Genomic DNA, 15689 nt, shown 5'->3' with positions numbered 1-15689 from the left:
AAGTACAGACTGGACAATCAATTATTGAGTGTTATTTTTGCGCACCTGCAAATGGCGATTACTAGCCCACACCACCTCCCTTGAGTAAGCCTCATACTGCTCTGCAACGCTACCCTCTGAGAGTCAGGCGCTACAATTGGGTGTTTGGTTCTCAGTGAAGGACAAATGTAGTCATGTTATTTGTGCAGGCCTCACAGATGCTGCCTTGTTTTCCAACAGTGTCCTTAATATGGAACAGTATGGAAAAGGGGGAATAGTCTGCCTCAAGGATGGGACATGTTTAAACGGTTAGGACCGTGATGAGGAAGACTTGGACTAGGAGTAATGAAGATTGCCAGTAAGTAATTGGGTCCATATTTTTAAGGAACGCCTGAGACAAAGGTTTTGTTCATCTTATGGAGTAAAAAAGTGATGGATGCAAATGCTTGTCTGGGGTTATTTATGTCCTTGCTCAGAGTGGAGGTGGCTTAACAGTTCAGGCTGGATTAGTCCTATTGGAAAAAAAGAAGGCTGATTTGCACGTGATGGTCTCCTGAATTTATTTGTTTATTAAAGAGTTTGTATTGTTTTAAATTAAACAGAAAGGGTAAAAAAACGTGTGCTTTGTAATGCACTAAGCAAAATTATCTTGTCTTCAATTAATTAATGTGTTCCTGGCACTCACCTTTTTGCTCAGTGAGGCACCCTAATGTGCATGGATCTACTCAGGAGCTGTTCCTGTGCTTACTGTGCCACATCCAAGCTGCGCCTACCTGGTGACTCCCGGGAGGAGGTAACCAGACTGGGGTTTCTTTTGTTTGCATTCAGAGTGGTCTAGCAGTTTGTGAAAATGGAGCCGGCCAAAGGCTGATTTGCATGTGGTTGGGAGAATGTAAGGAGGAATTGAAGAAGAAAGATAGGTTGAAGGGAGTACGAAAGAAAGGAATATGGGGATAGTGAAAGAAAGAAAGAAAGATGGGTTGGATAAGAAAAGAAAACGCTGGGAAGGAACAGAAAAGAAAAGAAGCTAAGAATGAAAAAGCATCTCATCTCCAGTCTTACCAATGATGGCAAACCCCAGGAAGATCAGGATGGTCAGAACACCGACAGCCACAGAAGCCCAGGGCCAAACTGCAAATGGAAGGAAGAAGTTAACCATTAATACACATCTGCTAACCCTCTTTGTTCATGGAAAACATTTGACACTTAGATACATATCAGCAAAACTTTCCAAGACATATGATACACAGCAAGAAACTCTGTAAGACACCATCCATCGTACTCAGCTACTACACTCTGCAAAAACATGACATAGCATACCCAGCAATATAGGAAACATATCAAGCATGAACCAATGTTTAGATCCTAAACATTATAATTGAACTTTTATCTCAAACAGTCACGCAGACAACTTGTGCCAAGTAATGAGCCAGAATCTGTGACTCAGAGCAGTAGACCAGAACTTACATCCTGCACACTGGAGCAGAGGACAGATCCTAAGTACAAGAACAGAGGTTACATAACAAGCAGTAGAAGATGGCTCACATACCAAGCATTTGAACAAATATCACACTACATGCTTTGGGATAGAGCTATGATCCCAGGCACCTTGTTTCAGTGTTGCTCGAAACCATGAAGCAAACTGTATTTCCTAAGAACTGTGAGCGTATTAATCTGAAGCACTGGCACACAACTTTCATTCCAAGTAAATGGACAGGGCTTCGATACCAGGCACTGGGATAAAGCTCCCATCTCAAGCACTGTATCAACACGTACATCCCAAGCACTGGAACAAAAGGTTGACTGCAAATACTGTAAGAGAGGTTTGACACTAAAAGTTTGGGCTGATGGTCACATATGCTCAAAGACCCCTCAAAATTGAAGATTTCTTGATTTAAGGTGTGTAATGTGCTAGTGTTTACTACAAAATGCTAAAAAGTGTGCTCTGGTGAAACCTAAGACTATTGGCCTGATTTAGAGATTGATTGGGAAGGTACTATGTCACAGGTAGTTTGGCGCAGAGGGTACTCCATCGCATGTGTGACGGACTACCTTCTACATCAAACTGAAGGTTCGCCCGGCTCATTTAGAGCTGGGCAGACCTTCACTATGTCTGCGGCGTAGCCACTGACATACACCTCCGAAGCCCGACTGAGTGAGGGCCATCGGAGGTTTGGCCATTTGACCACCTGCCCAATTTAGACTGGGCGGTCATATGGCAAGCTTTCACTGTCCATTACAGCCATGTACAATTTGGAGGTACGGGGCAGTGAATACTGCAATACAAACCCACACCATGTGAGGCACCTCCCATGAAGGGGGGTCATTCGGTTTTTTTTTCCCCAAAAAAAAAATCCTGCTTTAAAAGTTCAAAGTTTGACGGATGGTACCTTTATGTTAACGGAGCCGCCTGTCAAACTTTTAATGCATTGACAGGAAAAGCTGTGACTGTGGTTCGGGCAAATGTAGGTGATGCCGGCAAATGTAGGAGATGTCCGCTGGGCCAACGGACATCTCTAGATTTGAAGGGCAGGTACTCTGTCGCCCTCATAAAGAATAGACTATCCTTCGTGGTCTAAATCGGCCCCTACATGACTGAGAAGGCTGATAGAATGAAATACCTGCATAAACACTTTGATCTGCAAGAACACAAAAGGTTTCCACACTCAAGCATACCAGGATTTCGAACGCTGTTCAAATGTAGACCTATAGCATGATGCAGAATGTAAGTTGTCCATTGTTTCTTTTTGTGCCCCAACTCACCAAGGCCCTGGTAGTTTTTATGCACTTCAAAAAACAGCTCCTTTCATTTCTTTTTGTTTGCCACTGCACGGAGGCCAATGTTGCTTTGATGGTTCTCAGGCCAACATTCCCCGATTAACTGACATGGCTTGTTAGACATGACTGTACTGAAATGTGAAGCATAAGAGGGACAACGCTCCTCATTGTGGGCGCTACCTTGCCATCTTTCCTTGACCAGAGCGTCTCTGAAAATTCTGTGTTGTGTCACTTACTAAGAGGTTGTAGCCGCGAACAAAGGGCTTTGCCATTCCCATAACTATAATGAGTTTCAATAAAGGGACACCATACTCTAGTCTGTGTGGAATACCTGTTACAATATTGTATCAACCTGCCAAAATATTGTATCCTTTTTTGCTATCGCTATTTTGTGAACATTAGTATATGCACAGAAGTATAGACTTACTATTCTTAATTCCACATCTACCTACTTTTACAATATGATGGTAGACGATATCAGGGATACACTATATTGGACAGTCGATATTAGCCCTTTCTGCACGGGCATGGCCAGACGCCAACGTCTGCACTTTTACCCCATGGTCAATGCTGAGGATTATTTAAAAGGAACCTTCGGTGCTTGCAGCGGAGGCTTCCTTTTTTCAAGGCCCTGGTAGAGTGATGCTGAATCTTTTCTGCTTCAGTCACCACATTTCGGCCCCCTCCATTGATGCCATCAGCATGCCATGAGGTGCGCTAACATCGCAAACCCCCACTGGAGCAGCATGGAAGAACCAGGTGAGTGCTCTCTCCCACCTTCCGCGGGGGTTTTAGGCCAAAAATGGCCACCCCTCATTTAACATAACATGTGCATTTGTAAAGCGCACGTATCACCTAAGGATCTGAATAACAGATGTATATTGTTACCCAACTCAATGGTACTCATTTTATCGACCTCATGTGGATGAAAGGCTGAGTGGACCCACTGGGATTAGAACCTATGACCATGAGGTCGAACACAGGCCCCTACAGTGGATGCATTAGTCCACTGCGCCACCAGACCCGTCTGCATTTGTCTTTAAGGGAGATAAAGATGCAAAAAGAACAATTGATAGATGGGATACTGAACAATGTCAAACATTCACCCCCAGTACAGAGATTAGGGCCTATATCTATCTTTTTTTTAACACCATGCCACCCATTCCAGTTTGGATCCAGCCATATACAAATCATTCTTGACCCTGCTCCCCATTGCAACAGTTCAACCTGAACTGCCAGGCCAGGTCCTCCCCGGACTGGAAACAAGCATCCTAGGACCGGTTTCGGGGTATCACCCCTCATCAGCCAGGATAGCTTGACTCCAGTAGCATGACGAGCATGGGACCTACGTCTGGGCATACCTGTTCCACTTAGGGTGACAAATGCAACCTTTAGAGGCATTGCTGGAAACGTGAGAGCTTCTGGTATACGGGCCAACAATGTTTTACTGATAAAGTGTGTTTTCCACTAGAAGTCGCAATCATGCTCTAGGGATGGCCCGACTGAGCCCCCAAGGGAAAAGAAAAAGGTGCGCACACATTCTGGGGGTCGGCCTAACAAACGGGCCCGCACCCCAGAGGAAAAAAATATGTTTCCTAAATGTAGAGGGGGTTGGCCTTTCTATCTAACGGGCCGGCCCCCTTGGAGTGCAATTTTTTTTAATTGAAAGGCTGTTTTCCCTGGGTGGGTGGAGGGATAAGATCAAGCCCCCAAGGAGGGTGCAATCAACCCCCCATGGCAAATCAAAGTGGCCCAAAATCTACTGGACCACTAGGGACAATGTATATTTTTTCTGTTGATTGCTCTAATATTACCATACACATTGTTTTCAGCAAACACAAATACATGCAGTATTGCATATCATGTGAAACACATATACGGTGTGCTTTTACAAGTTGAGAACTGCACAGTGCTGAAATGTGGGCTACTTTTTTAGGTGTCTGTATTAGCCATTACCTTTTGATTGTACTGAAGTATATATATAGTACTGATGGGGGTCTGTAGACAGCCCTCTTCATCCATTGGTCTGTTGGGTTATTCACATTTTGTTCAACCCACTACAGCATGGGGAAATGGGATAGGCTTCTTCAGCTGTTGGATAACTTCACTGTGAGTGATGGTTTTCTGATTTTCACAAGAAGCATGTCCGCACACAAACTAGGACTCCAGTTTCAGAAGCTACTATGAGAATGTGTGCTTCTTGAGATCAAAGCCAGATTCTTGATTTCAGGCAATTGTGTTTATACTGGAAATGGCCAATCAGCTCCCCAACAATAAAGTTTTGCAAAATCAATGTCAATAAAAGCAGTGAACACCAGAACCATTGACATAGTAAATGGTTGATTAGCTATCTGGTTTACTAAAGGGAGGCACTTTTATCGTGGTGCCCGGGCCTGAATTTTTGCCCCTGTTTGACTTAAATATCTGTTTAGCTGTCTCCCATGTAAAATTGCCTCTGATGGGTAAGAGTGCCATAATAAATTAACAGTGACTGGAGTGGGCTTACCCATCGCTCCTTGAAATATGCTGTGGTGTTGGGTATGTGTAGAGAGTCTGGTTTTCAGTTTCAACTGATTAATGCTGGTAATATTCTGAAGATCAGAAATACAAGTTTTTCAGTTGAAACCAAAAATTACTGAATTCCTACAGTTAATGGAGGCAGTTCACAGTCACTACTTTTGAGATTTTCCTGTCCACTTGGAGACAAGGAGTACACGAGCATGCCTGCAAAGGAAGCAGCTCTCCTGGCCCTCAATGAGCTGATGAAGCTGGAAGCCCAGTGTCTTTGGCCTCTAGACCTTGCTAACTGTAACAAGGACTATGGGCCTGAGTGCCATGATTGGAGTTATAGTTTTTTATGGCCAAGGCACTGAGACACGAATTGTGGCTAAGGCCAAAAGACTCAAAAAGAGGTACTGGTATATGAAGTAGTTATCCTTCAAATACCAGTAGCCCTTCCACTTCCAGCAGCGTTGAGCGCAGGTGAGAAGGCTAGGATGCCTGGTTTAGGAGGCTAGAGAAGAAGAGGGGTCCCTGGCCAGGATCATGCAGTAGAGACATCAACCCACCTCCGACTTTAGAGAGACCAGAATCACCAACCCTTGCCAGGATCATGCAGTAGAGACATCAACCCACCTCCGACATTAGAGAGACCAGAATCACCAACCTGGACTGCTGCTGGGAGCATAAGAATCGTTATGAGCTGCAGGAAGTGGCAACACACCCTGGGCAGTATTGGGAAACCCGTCTTCATTTCAGGAGAGGTGTGCATCAACTTATTTCTATTCATGGTTTGTTTTCCTCGTGGGGCATTACTTTGTTGTGATGATAATTAAACACAATTCGAGGTAACACTCAGCAGAATGATGAACATAATGCAGGAGTCTCATGAGTGCAATGCAAAAACACATGATCGATAATTTTATTTTGGTACCGATGCAGTGCACTTTTACTGGAGCAAATGTTATGTGGGGTTTCCTTTTTATTCTTTATTCTGTGTTGCTTTCAACATTTTGAGAATTATGCTATGTGTATGAAAGACGCCCACATTTGTAATGTATTGCAAAGTGGCAATTATGTTGAGAGGTACATGGTAATGGTTTGATAGCACTGTTAATGTAGCTTGTTGTACCAATATAATAATTACCGTGTGCTCGTGCCATGTATGTTCTTCGTGAGCGCGATGTATTGCTCACAGAATTTTGTTATTTGAAGCTTACTTGGAATTCCATGTTCTGAGCTGGCATTCTGAGGCCGCTTAGTTCCACAGTGATTCCAGCCCTAGCAAGTACCACGCATCAGGTGTTAGACTAATGCATTTTAGTGTGATGGTCCGCATCACCACACTAAAATGCAAAGTCACGCTTGAGTACAGTGTCAGACTGTGTGACTGACACTGTACTCAAGTTACATTATGCAGGCACGCGCTGGCCAGGCCGCCGGGGGGGCTCAGTTGCAACGCGTTACCTGGATGTTGCATTCACTGCTGCTGCTGCCTTCACGTGACATGGCGTGCCGTGTCACAACAGCAACAAACAGTGTGTCTATTTGCCGAAAGGAGAGGCAGGAAGTTACTCATGAGACGGGCTGTGGTGCGAGTGGGAGGCCGTTATGAATTTGTTTCTTTAGTTAGTCCTGTTTGAGCAGCAGCCACTGATCGCACCGCTGCCTGTGCAGAACTGGTGCCTCATCATGCCGCATCCCCTGTGTATGAACTGCCAGCCCACTAATCCTTAACACCCAGAACCCAAACCGCTGGCTGTGATATCAATCTATTTTCATGTGTCGGAGTGTGTGCCCTTATGGGGTGCCGGAATCCCCTCTACGAGGTCACTGAGGTGGATTTCATTATCCTTTTGTCTCTGCTTGAAGTTCAAGAACCTGGTACGGTGTTTGGGTGGGTTCCCAGAAGTTGTATTGTGTTACTCCCTGCTTTCTAGGACCCTGATGCTGTTCTCATATCCCCAGGGTACACCCTGCTCCAACTTGTAACCCTTGCCCCTCCTCCATGACTGCACACTGATTCTCCAGACTCCTTAGCCAGCCTAGCAACTAGTCAGTAAGAACGCCCCCTTCCCTTTCCTCCCACAGGACAGGTTCTGAGTGCCTCTCACTCATTATCATCACTGCTTTTTCCAGTAGCGGCTCCTGGAGGGAGTGCTGCGGGGTGGTGGGCGGGGGAGGGGCAGGGTGGTGGAGAGTAAGCTCAGGCATACGGCCGAACAGAGGTAAGTACATAAATAAATAAATAAAACAATTACATTGGGCACGCTGCAACGCCAAATGGAGCTTACTACCCCCCACCCTGCCCCTCCCCGCCCCACTCCACCGCCCCGCAGCACTCCCTCCAGGAGCCACTACTGTTCCCACTCCAGTGAGTGCAACAGTAGGGAAAGTGTTGGATAGCGGAATGGTAAAAACTACTATTCCCACTCCAGTGAGTGCAACAGTAGGGAAAGTGTTGGATAGCGGAGTGGTAACAGTTACTATTCCTACTGCAGTGAGTGCAACAGTAGGGAAAGTGTTGGATTGCGGAGGGGTAACAATTAATCTTCTCACTCCTGTCAGTTCAAAATTAAAAACAAACAAAAATATTAACAACAAAAATATTTAAAAAACAAAATAAATCAAAAAATATATAAATATATAACTATGTTAAAAATTAAAACACAAATATATTGATTTTTTTAGAAACATATTATAATGTAAAATGCATATGACAAATACCTACTATATAAATATCTTTATTTAGAAACCAAAACCTTAATTATTACATAAATTAACTTTTTTTATTTCCTACCCTATAATACCACACAATTTACAACCCACAACTAATTTTAAAAAAAAGATTACTTCCTTAATTCACTTAATTAATTACCAATTGAAGAAATATTAAAAGCAAATTAAAACTCAGGAACATTAATTGACTTTCCACAACTAAAATTAAATTGTACAAAAAATTATTACACAATTAAAACCTATTTTCAATTAAAAAACTAATAATATTAAACAACTAATTATAAAGTAAAATTAATATATTCCCCACACTGTACCCATAACAGTAAAACACACACATTAAAAATAAACAAATACCCTAATAAATATTAATGATCAACTAATTATTAATTAAACATACATGACTTCCCACCCTTTACCCCTATAAACCCCACAACCCACACTTAAAATGAATTACACAATTTCCAATATTAATTTTCAATTAATTAATTAATATTAATTAACAACTCATTATTAATTAATTAAACATAAATTGCTTCCCACCCTTTACCCCTACAAACTCCACAACCCGCACCTAAAACAAATTACACAATTACCATAATTAGTTACCAATCAATTGATTCACATTAATTAACAACCAATGAATGATTAAATAAAAATAGATTACTTCCCACCTTTTACCCCTATAAACCCCACAACCTGCACCTAAAACAAATTACACAATTACCATAATTAATTACTAATTATTTAATACATTTTTATTTAACAGCCAATAAAAAATTAATTACAAATCAATTACGTTCCACAATTAACACTATAAAATATCAAATAAATACATATTAATAAATAAAAATATTCATTAATTATTTATAATGAAATTACTTCCCACCCTATTCCCCTATAAACCCACACCCCGCTACGGAACTAAAAAACGCAAACTTTACTTAAAATAAAATTGAGAACTACTAAACATTTAACACATATATTAAAAAACATAAACAATACTTTAAACAACTATAGTTTTGCAAATGATATTAATTACTTTTATATTTTTGAAAACTATATTTCTTAACTTAAATTCGATATTCTTGACCACAATATTCTTGCTGTCGATATTTCTGTGTCACGATATTTCCAACTCAATATTTATTTGAGTCGACATTACTAACTCGATATTCTGTCTTAATACCGTTTGTCTTAGCTTGCTATTCTAAGAAGATTCAGGAGCGACTCTTGAGTTGAAGAGACCCCACTCTTCTTGAAGTGATTGATGTAGCCAAGGCCATAGACCGAACTTAGGTTTCAGGCAAACTCAAGACGGGTGATGCTCGAATAGTTCACATGTTAATGTGTGCGTATTCTGAGAATAATCCGTAAATGCCTTAACTGTGAAAGACAAGTCTGCTAAGAATGTGCCTAAAAAGCTTGTTACAGATGTGGTTCAAAATCCTATTTAGGAAACCATGTATATTGTCCGGCTATGGGCAAGCTTTGTAACAAATGAATAAAGGTTGGGCACTTTCAGTCTGTTTGCTAGGGTGTCAAGCCATCATTTGAAATCAATAGTGTGGATGTTGATGTGGAGGACTGTATCACTGATTTGTCTGAGTGGTAATGTCAAAGGCAGTAGCGGCTCCTGGAGGGAGTGCTGCAGAGCGGTGGGCGAGGCGGGGGAGAGGCAGGGTGGGGGGTAGTAAACTCCGGCATATGGCTGAACAGAGCTAAGTAAATAAAAAAAAAAAAAAACTTATTGCTGGGAAGTGGTTCAAGGAGTATGGATTCGTAGGTACTGTTACACGCACCGGATTCTGACATGTGAGAATGCTGTCCTTGATTACTTTTATTATGTCAATAAAAAAATTATTTAGGGCGTCACATAGTGGCTGACAGGGTGTAAGTTTTAATGTCACTCTGTCGGGTTGGATAATTCGTTCACTATTGAAAAAATATCTTTAGTCCGATTTGTGGAAGTTGTAATTTTAGAGGCGAAGTAAGCAGTTTTTGAGGTCTGGATAGCATTTTTATAATTTCTTAATGCAGCCAAATAAGTCTCTTTGTCTTCAAGTAAATATCTATTCCTCCACTTCCTTTCGGTTTGTTGCATGGCTAATTTTAATGTCTTCAGATCAGAGGAAAACCATCTCTGAGCTTCGTGACGGCGGGCTCAGGATACTCTTTTAAAACGGTCATGTTTATTGCTAGCTGTAAGCAGCCAAGCCGATAAGTCTTTCTCACTATTATTGATTGAAGATTGGGCCGGCGGCACTGTGTTAGTCAGTGTTTCAATAAACTGGTTCTTGTTATTGGTATTCCAGCTCCTGGCTGATCCACCGTTAGTAGTGGGGATTTTAATCCTAGTAAGATTATCAATAGTAAATGTTATCAAGTGGTGGTCAGACCATGTGCAGGGGATAACCACTAAATTGGTTATATCCAAATGAGTTGACCATACCTGGTCAAGTATATGACCTTTAATATGTGTGGCCACAGACACATGCTGACTGAGATTGAGCCCTGTAAGTAAATCGGTAAAATCAACAGATTGTGGCTCACCAGATATTTAGTTGGCCCAATAATTAAAGTCACCAATCATCAAAAGTTTAGCGTGACTTGTTATCAAATGGGCTAAGTGTTCACCCAAAATTTGTGAGAACTGAGGCATATTCTGGGGTGGCCTATAGAGTAGGAGACATACCATCGGGGCGGAGTCGGATTCAAGCTTGATCACCAGGTTATCTACTGACGGTAGTTTGAGAGAGGTTAGTCCCGTGAATTTAAGATCATGACATATTATAGCTGCTACTCTGCCTCCCATGCTCCCCTGTGGGCGATTAGTTTGTAAGATGTAGAATTTGCTAGGTAATGCTGCTAGAATATCGGGGGAGGAATCCTGCGCTAACCAGGTTTCTGTTAGTAACAGGATATCTGGTTGTTCCATCCCTAATAGGAGGAATATGTCCAATTGGTGTTTTACCATAGAGCGAGTGTTAAGATAGATCACCTTCAAAGGCTGACTTTTCATTCTATCCTGGGTCTGAGTATGGCTTGGAGAGTAGCTAGTATGTGTAAATTCGGGGAAGGTTGATCGAGTTTCCAATATTCCATCCTTCATCAGTACTAAACGCGTGGAAGAATGTAAAGCCAGTTCATTGGAGTGTAGCAATTTCAGTTCAGATGATGAGTAAGTAGGTTTTTGAGCATAGTGACCTGCCCCTAGCCCCGTACGGCAGCGGACAGGCGCAGACGGGCTTGCCTTTGGCGTGCCTTCGGCGCTACAGCGCTGCGACCGGCATTATAGCCGTCGTCAGGCTTAGCTCCTCCCCTTTGCCTGTGATTGACACCCCGATTGGACCTGGCACCCGGAAGTAAGCGGGGCCAATGGCGGAGTGCGTATAACTCAATACTTTCCCCAATCAATAAAATGCAATTTTCCCAGTTCAGTTAGTGCAGTACGAACAGTGCAATTTTACAGGTCTAGGGATTAAAATTACTAATTTCACACAATTTAAAACAGTTAAAACACTTTCAACATTTAAGATTAGCCGTTCGCAGGCAACAGCACCTTCTCCACTGCATTCTTCGGTGCATTCCGCATCAGCGAACTTGTGGCACCTAGGAAGCAGGGGCCTGCAGATCGGTGCCTCCAAGCCACAGACATTAGCCCCAGGGCAGCTTTAGTAGAGATAGTGCTGAGGAGATCCAAAACGGACCAGGCGGGGAGTGGGGCTGTAATACAGCTGCAGTGCATCTAGGGGAGCAAATACTGTGCAGTGTGCTGCTTGTTTAAGTACATGGGAGCTCGCCGGGCGGGGGACGGGCCACTTTTCAAACATCAAGATGGGAGCAACCTGAGCAAGTTCCAATTCACTGCAGTGATGCGCCACGCCCTCTCCAAAGCCGGGCTGCCCCCTGTGGCATTTGCCTCCCACTCTTTCAGGATCGGCGCGGCAACCTCGGCATCGCAGTACGGCATGTCGGGGGCAAGGATACAGGCAGTGGGCAGATGGAGGTCACAGGCATACAAAACCTACATCAGGCCACAGCTGTTGTAGATCCTACCAGGGTATGGAGCCTCTCACTTTGGGATGCCGCACTGCAGGGTGAGTGGCCGGGCCTGTCACCTTGGGATGCCATACAGCAGGGTGATTAGGCAAATTCAAGGGCGAGAACGGAGGGCAAGGGTGCCACCGCCGCTGCAAGAGCCTCCTGACATTTTGATCATTTTTCTGGCAGGGAAACACCCCTGGCTGGTGTGGGTAGTAGGTCACTCCTTTGTGTCCAGGATGCATACGTGGTGGCAGCGGGCAGGCCACAGGATGTCAGGAAGACCCAAAGGCACATGCATTTGCTGGTTGGGGCAGCCGGGGATGAGATGGAACTTCAGTTATGGAGTTCGGGATGCACACCTGTCTTTATATATTCATCCAAACATTATCCTGTAATCCAAGAATGCGTGCAAACTGGCGTGAGTGCCTATTGCCCAAACGGCACGAAAGTGAACACGGTTATGAAAGTGGGGCGTTCTCTACGCCCCTACCAGATGCACAGCTGAAAGCGCCATTATGGCAGTTATATTTTGTAGTCCTTCTTCATTGCTTGATCATCATAATTCATTTTCTCAACAATCTTTTTAAGTTAAACTGTAAAGGTTCCATTTGTATTTCGAACCACACGCGGAATTATTTGCCATTTTTCCAAACTTCTTATGCTCCAAACGTGACCATCCGGCCCTCAAAAAGGAACACGACCAATGCAACAATTCATCCAAGGCAGTGCTTTTATTAAAAAACCCAATGCATTTCGGACAATCAAGTGCCCTTCTTCGGGGGTCACTGTAAATGACAATGGAAACAATGAGTAACAATTACCATTTTAAATCCATGATTATAAAACTTATTTCAATGTAACATTAACATATTCTTATTTTCTATATACCATTTACGGAACAGCCCTTGCCTATGCACCCAGAGTGACTTCTCCATGTTTAGTCCTTGAAAAATACCCACCCTGCCAATGCTCTATACTGAAAAGAGACATACCCTGCTATTTCATAAACAACCCAACCTGCTGAACAGTCAACTTTCCCATCCTTTCCCACAAATTCCATACGATATATCATCAATCTCCCTTCCTCCACGTCCCCCTCAAGCTCACTTTCTCCTTTATTTTATCTCACTTTCAACTTTACCCAAACACACTTTTTCCTTGAGGTTCCCCCCTTCAACCCAATCCTTCGTTTCTACACTATTCCAGCCACCCTTCTCCCTTTCACTCGTTTTTTTAGAAAACACTTCAGCTCCTCGACTTCCCTATTTCTACTGCATAGATCTTATTCACCTGACCTCCGTTCGTCCCACCATACCTCTGTCACTATTCACGCCTTCATCCCTCAGTTAAACTATGCGACCCTTCTCTACCCGTACCTGCCGTGAGCTTTTAAAATTCACCCAGCCTCTGCTCCGTCCCAAACTGTCAGTACTCCCTGTGCCCCTCCCTTATTTAATCACATGTGCGCCTCTTTCCAACTTCCTAATAGGCTAATTACATTCATTTTCCCGCCGACAGCGCTCCATGCAAATAGGCCTGAGCATTGTCAACAACTACATCACCCATAATGCAGTGAACAAGCATAAACTGAGCCTGAACTGTCATAATTGTATTTGCCATAACACATGAAAACTGAACATGCATTGGCAGGGTGGGTATTTTTCAAGGACTAAACGTGGAGAAGTCACTCTGGGTGCATAGGCAAGGGCTGTTCCGTAAATGGTATATAGAAAATAAGAATATGTTAATGTTACATTGAAATAAGTTTTATAATCATGGATTTAAAATGGTAATTGTTACTCATTGTTTCCATTGTCATTTACAGTGACCCTCGAAGAAGGGCACTTGATTGCCCGAAATGCATTGGGTTTTTTAATAAAAGCACTGCCTTGGATGAATTGTTGCATTGGTCGTGTTCCTTTTTGAGGGCCGGATGGTCACGTTTGGAGCATAAGAAGTTTGGAAAAATGGCAAATAATTCCGCGTGTGGTTCGAAATACAAATGGAACCTTTACAGTTTAACTTAAAAAGATTGTTGAGAAAATGAATTATGATGATCAAGCGATGAAGAAGGACTACAAAATATAACTGCCATAATGGCGCTTTCAGCTGTGCATCTGGTAGGGGCACAGAGAACGCCCCACTTTCATAACCGTGTTCACTTTCGTGCCGTTTGGGCAATAGGCACTCACGCCAGTTTGCACGCATTCTTGGATTACAGGATAATGTTTGGATGAATATATAAAGACAGGTGTGCATCCCGAACTCCATAACTGAAGTTGTATAAACCATTGCCCTGCATCGGGGTAGCACTCACCAGTTTAAAAATGATTAAAAATGAACAAGAAGTAAAGATAGAACATTGGACACCATACGCGGCGAAACATCTTCATTCATCTTACAAGCTAGTGTTGATATTAATAGAGAAATGTTTGTGTTAAGATAAATATGAACATTATTTGATGGCGAGGATTTTCATTGCATGTTCAGTTTTCATGTGTTATGGCAAATACAATTATGACAGTTCAGTCTCAGTTTATGCTTGTTCACTGCATTATGGGTGATGTAGTTGTTGACAATACTCAGGCCTATTTGCATGGAGCGCTGTCGGCGGGAAAATGAATGTAATTAGCCTATTAGGAAGTTGGAAAGAGGCGCACATGTGATTAAATAAGGGAGGGGCACAGGGAGTACTGACAGTTTGGGACGGAGCAGAGGCTGGGTGAATTTTAAAAGCTCACGGCAGGTCCGGGTAGAGAAGGGTTGCATAGTTTAACTGAGGGATGAAGGCGTGAATAGTGACAGAGGTATGGTGGGACGAACGGAGATCAGGTGGATAAGATCTATGCAGTAGAAATAGGGAAGTCGAGGAGCTGAAGTGTTTTCTAAAAAAACGAGTGAAAGGGAGAAAGGTGGCTGGAATAGTGTAGAAACGAAGGATTGGGTTGAAGGGGGGAACCTCAAGGAAAAGTGTGTTTGGGTAAAGTTGAAAGTGAGATAAAATAAAGGAGAAAGTGAGCTTGAGGGGGACGTGGAGGAAGGGAGATTGATGATATATCGTATGGAATTTGTGGGAAAGGATGGGAAAGTTGACTGTTCAGCAGGTTGGGTTGTTTATGAAATAGCATGGTATGTCTCTTTTCAGTATAGAGCATTGGCAGGGTGGGTATTTTTCAAGGACTAAACATGGAGAAGTCACTCTGGGTGCATAGGCAAGGGCTGTTCCGTAAATGGTATATAGAAAATAAGAATATGTTAATGTTACATTGAAATAAGTTTTATAATCATGGATTTAAAATGGTAATTGTTACTCATTGTTTCCATTGTCATTTACAGTGACCCCCGAAGAAGGGCACTTGATTGCCCGAAATGCATTGGGTTTTTTAATAAAAGCACTGCCTTGGATGAATTGTTGCATTGGTCGTGTTCCTTTTTGAGGGCCGGATGGTCACGTTTGGAGCATAAGAAGTTTGGAAAAATGGCAAATAATTCCGCGTGTGGTTCGAAATACAAATGGAACCTTTATAGTTTAACTTAAAAAGATTGTTGAGAAAATGAATTATGATGATCAAGCGTTGAAAAAGGACTACAAAATATAACTGCCATAATGGCGCTTTCAGCTGTGCATCCGGTAGGGGCGTAGAGAACGC

General features: G+C 42.8%; 1 protein-coding gene across 1 annotated transcript in view; it reads right to left on the bottom strand.

The window, feature by feature from the left end:
- Positions 1 to 15689, bottom strand: part of AMHR2 (anti-Mullerian hormone receptor type 2) — a 1019001-nt gene that overhangs the window by 667410 nt on the left and 335902 nt on the right. Inside the window, exon 4 of the mRNA XM_085650742.1 lies at positions 1042 to 1110. Coding sequence (XP_085506868.1) covers positions 1042 to 1110 — 69 coding nt within the window. The remainder of the gene's footprint in view (positions 1 to 1041; positions 1111 to 15689) is intronic.

This window comes from Triturus cristatus, chromosome 4_1, assembly GCF_964204655.1.
Source record: "Triturus cristatus chromosome 4_1, aTriCri1.1, whole genome shotgun sequence".
Taxonomy (NCBI): domain Eukaryota; kingdom Metazoa; phylum Chordata; class Amphibia; order Caudata; family Salamandridae; genus Triturus; species Triturus cristatus.
The sequence above is the reverse complement of the archived record's forward strand: the minus strand, read 5'-3'. Positions and strand labels throughout refer to the sequence as shown.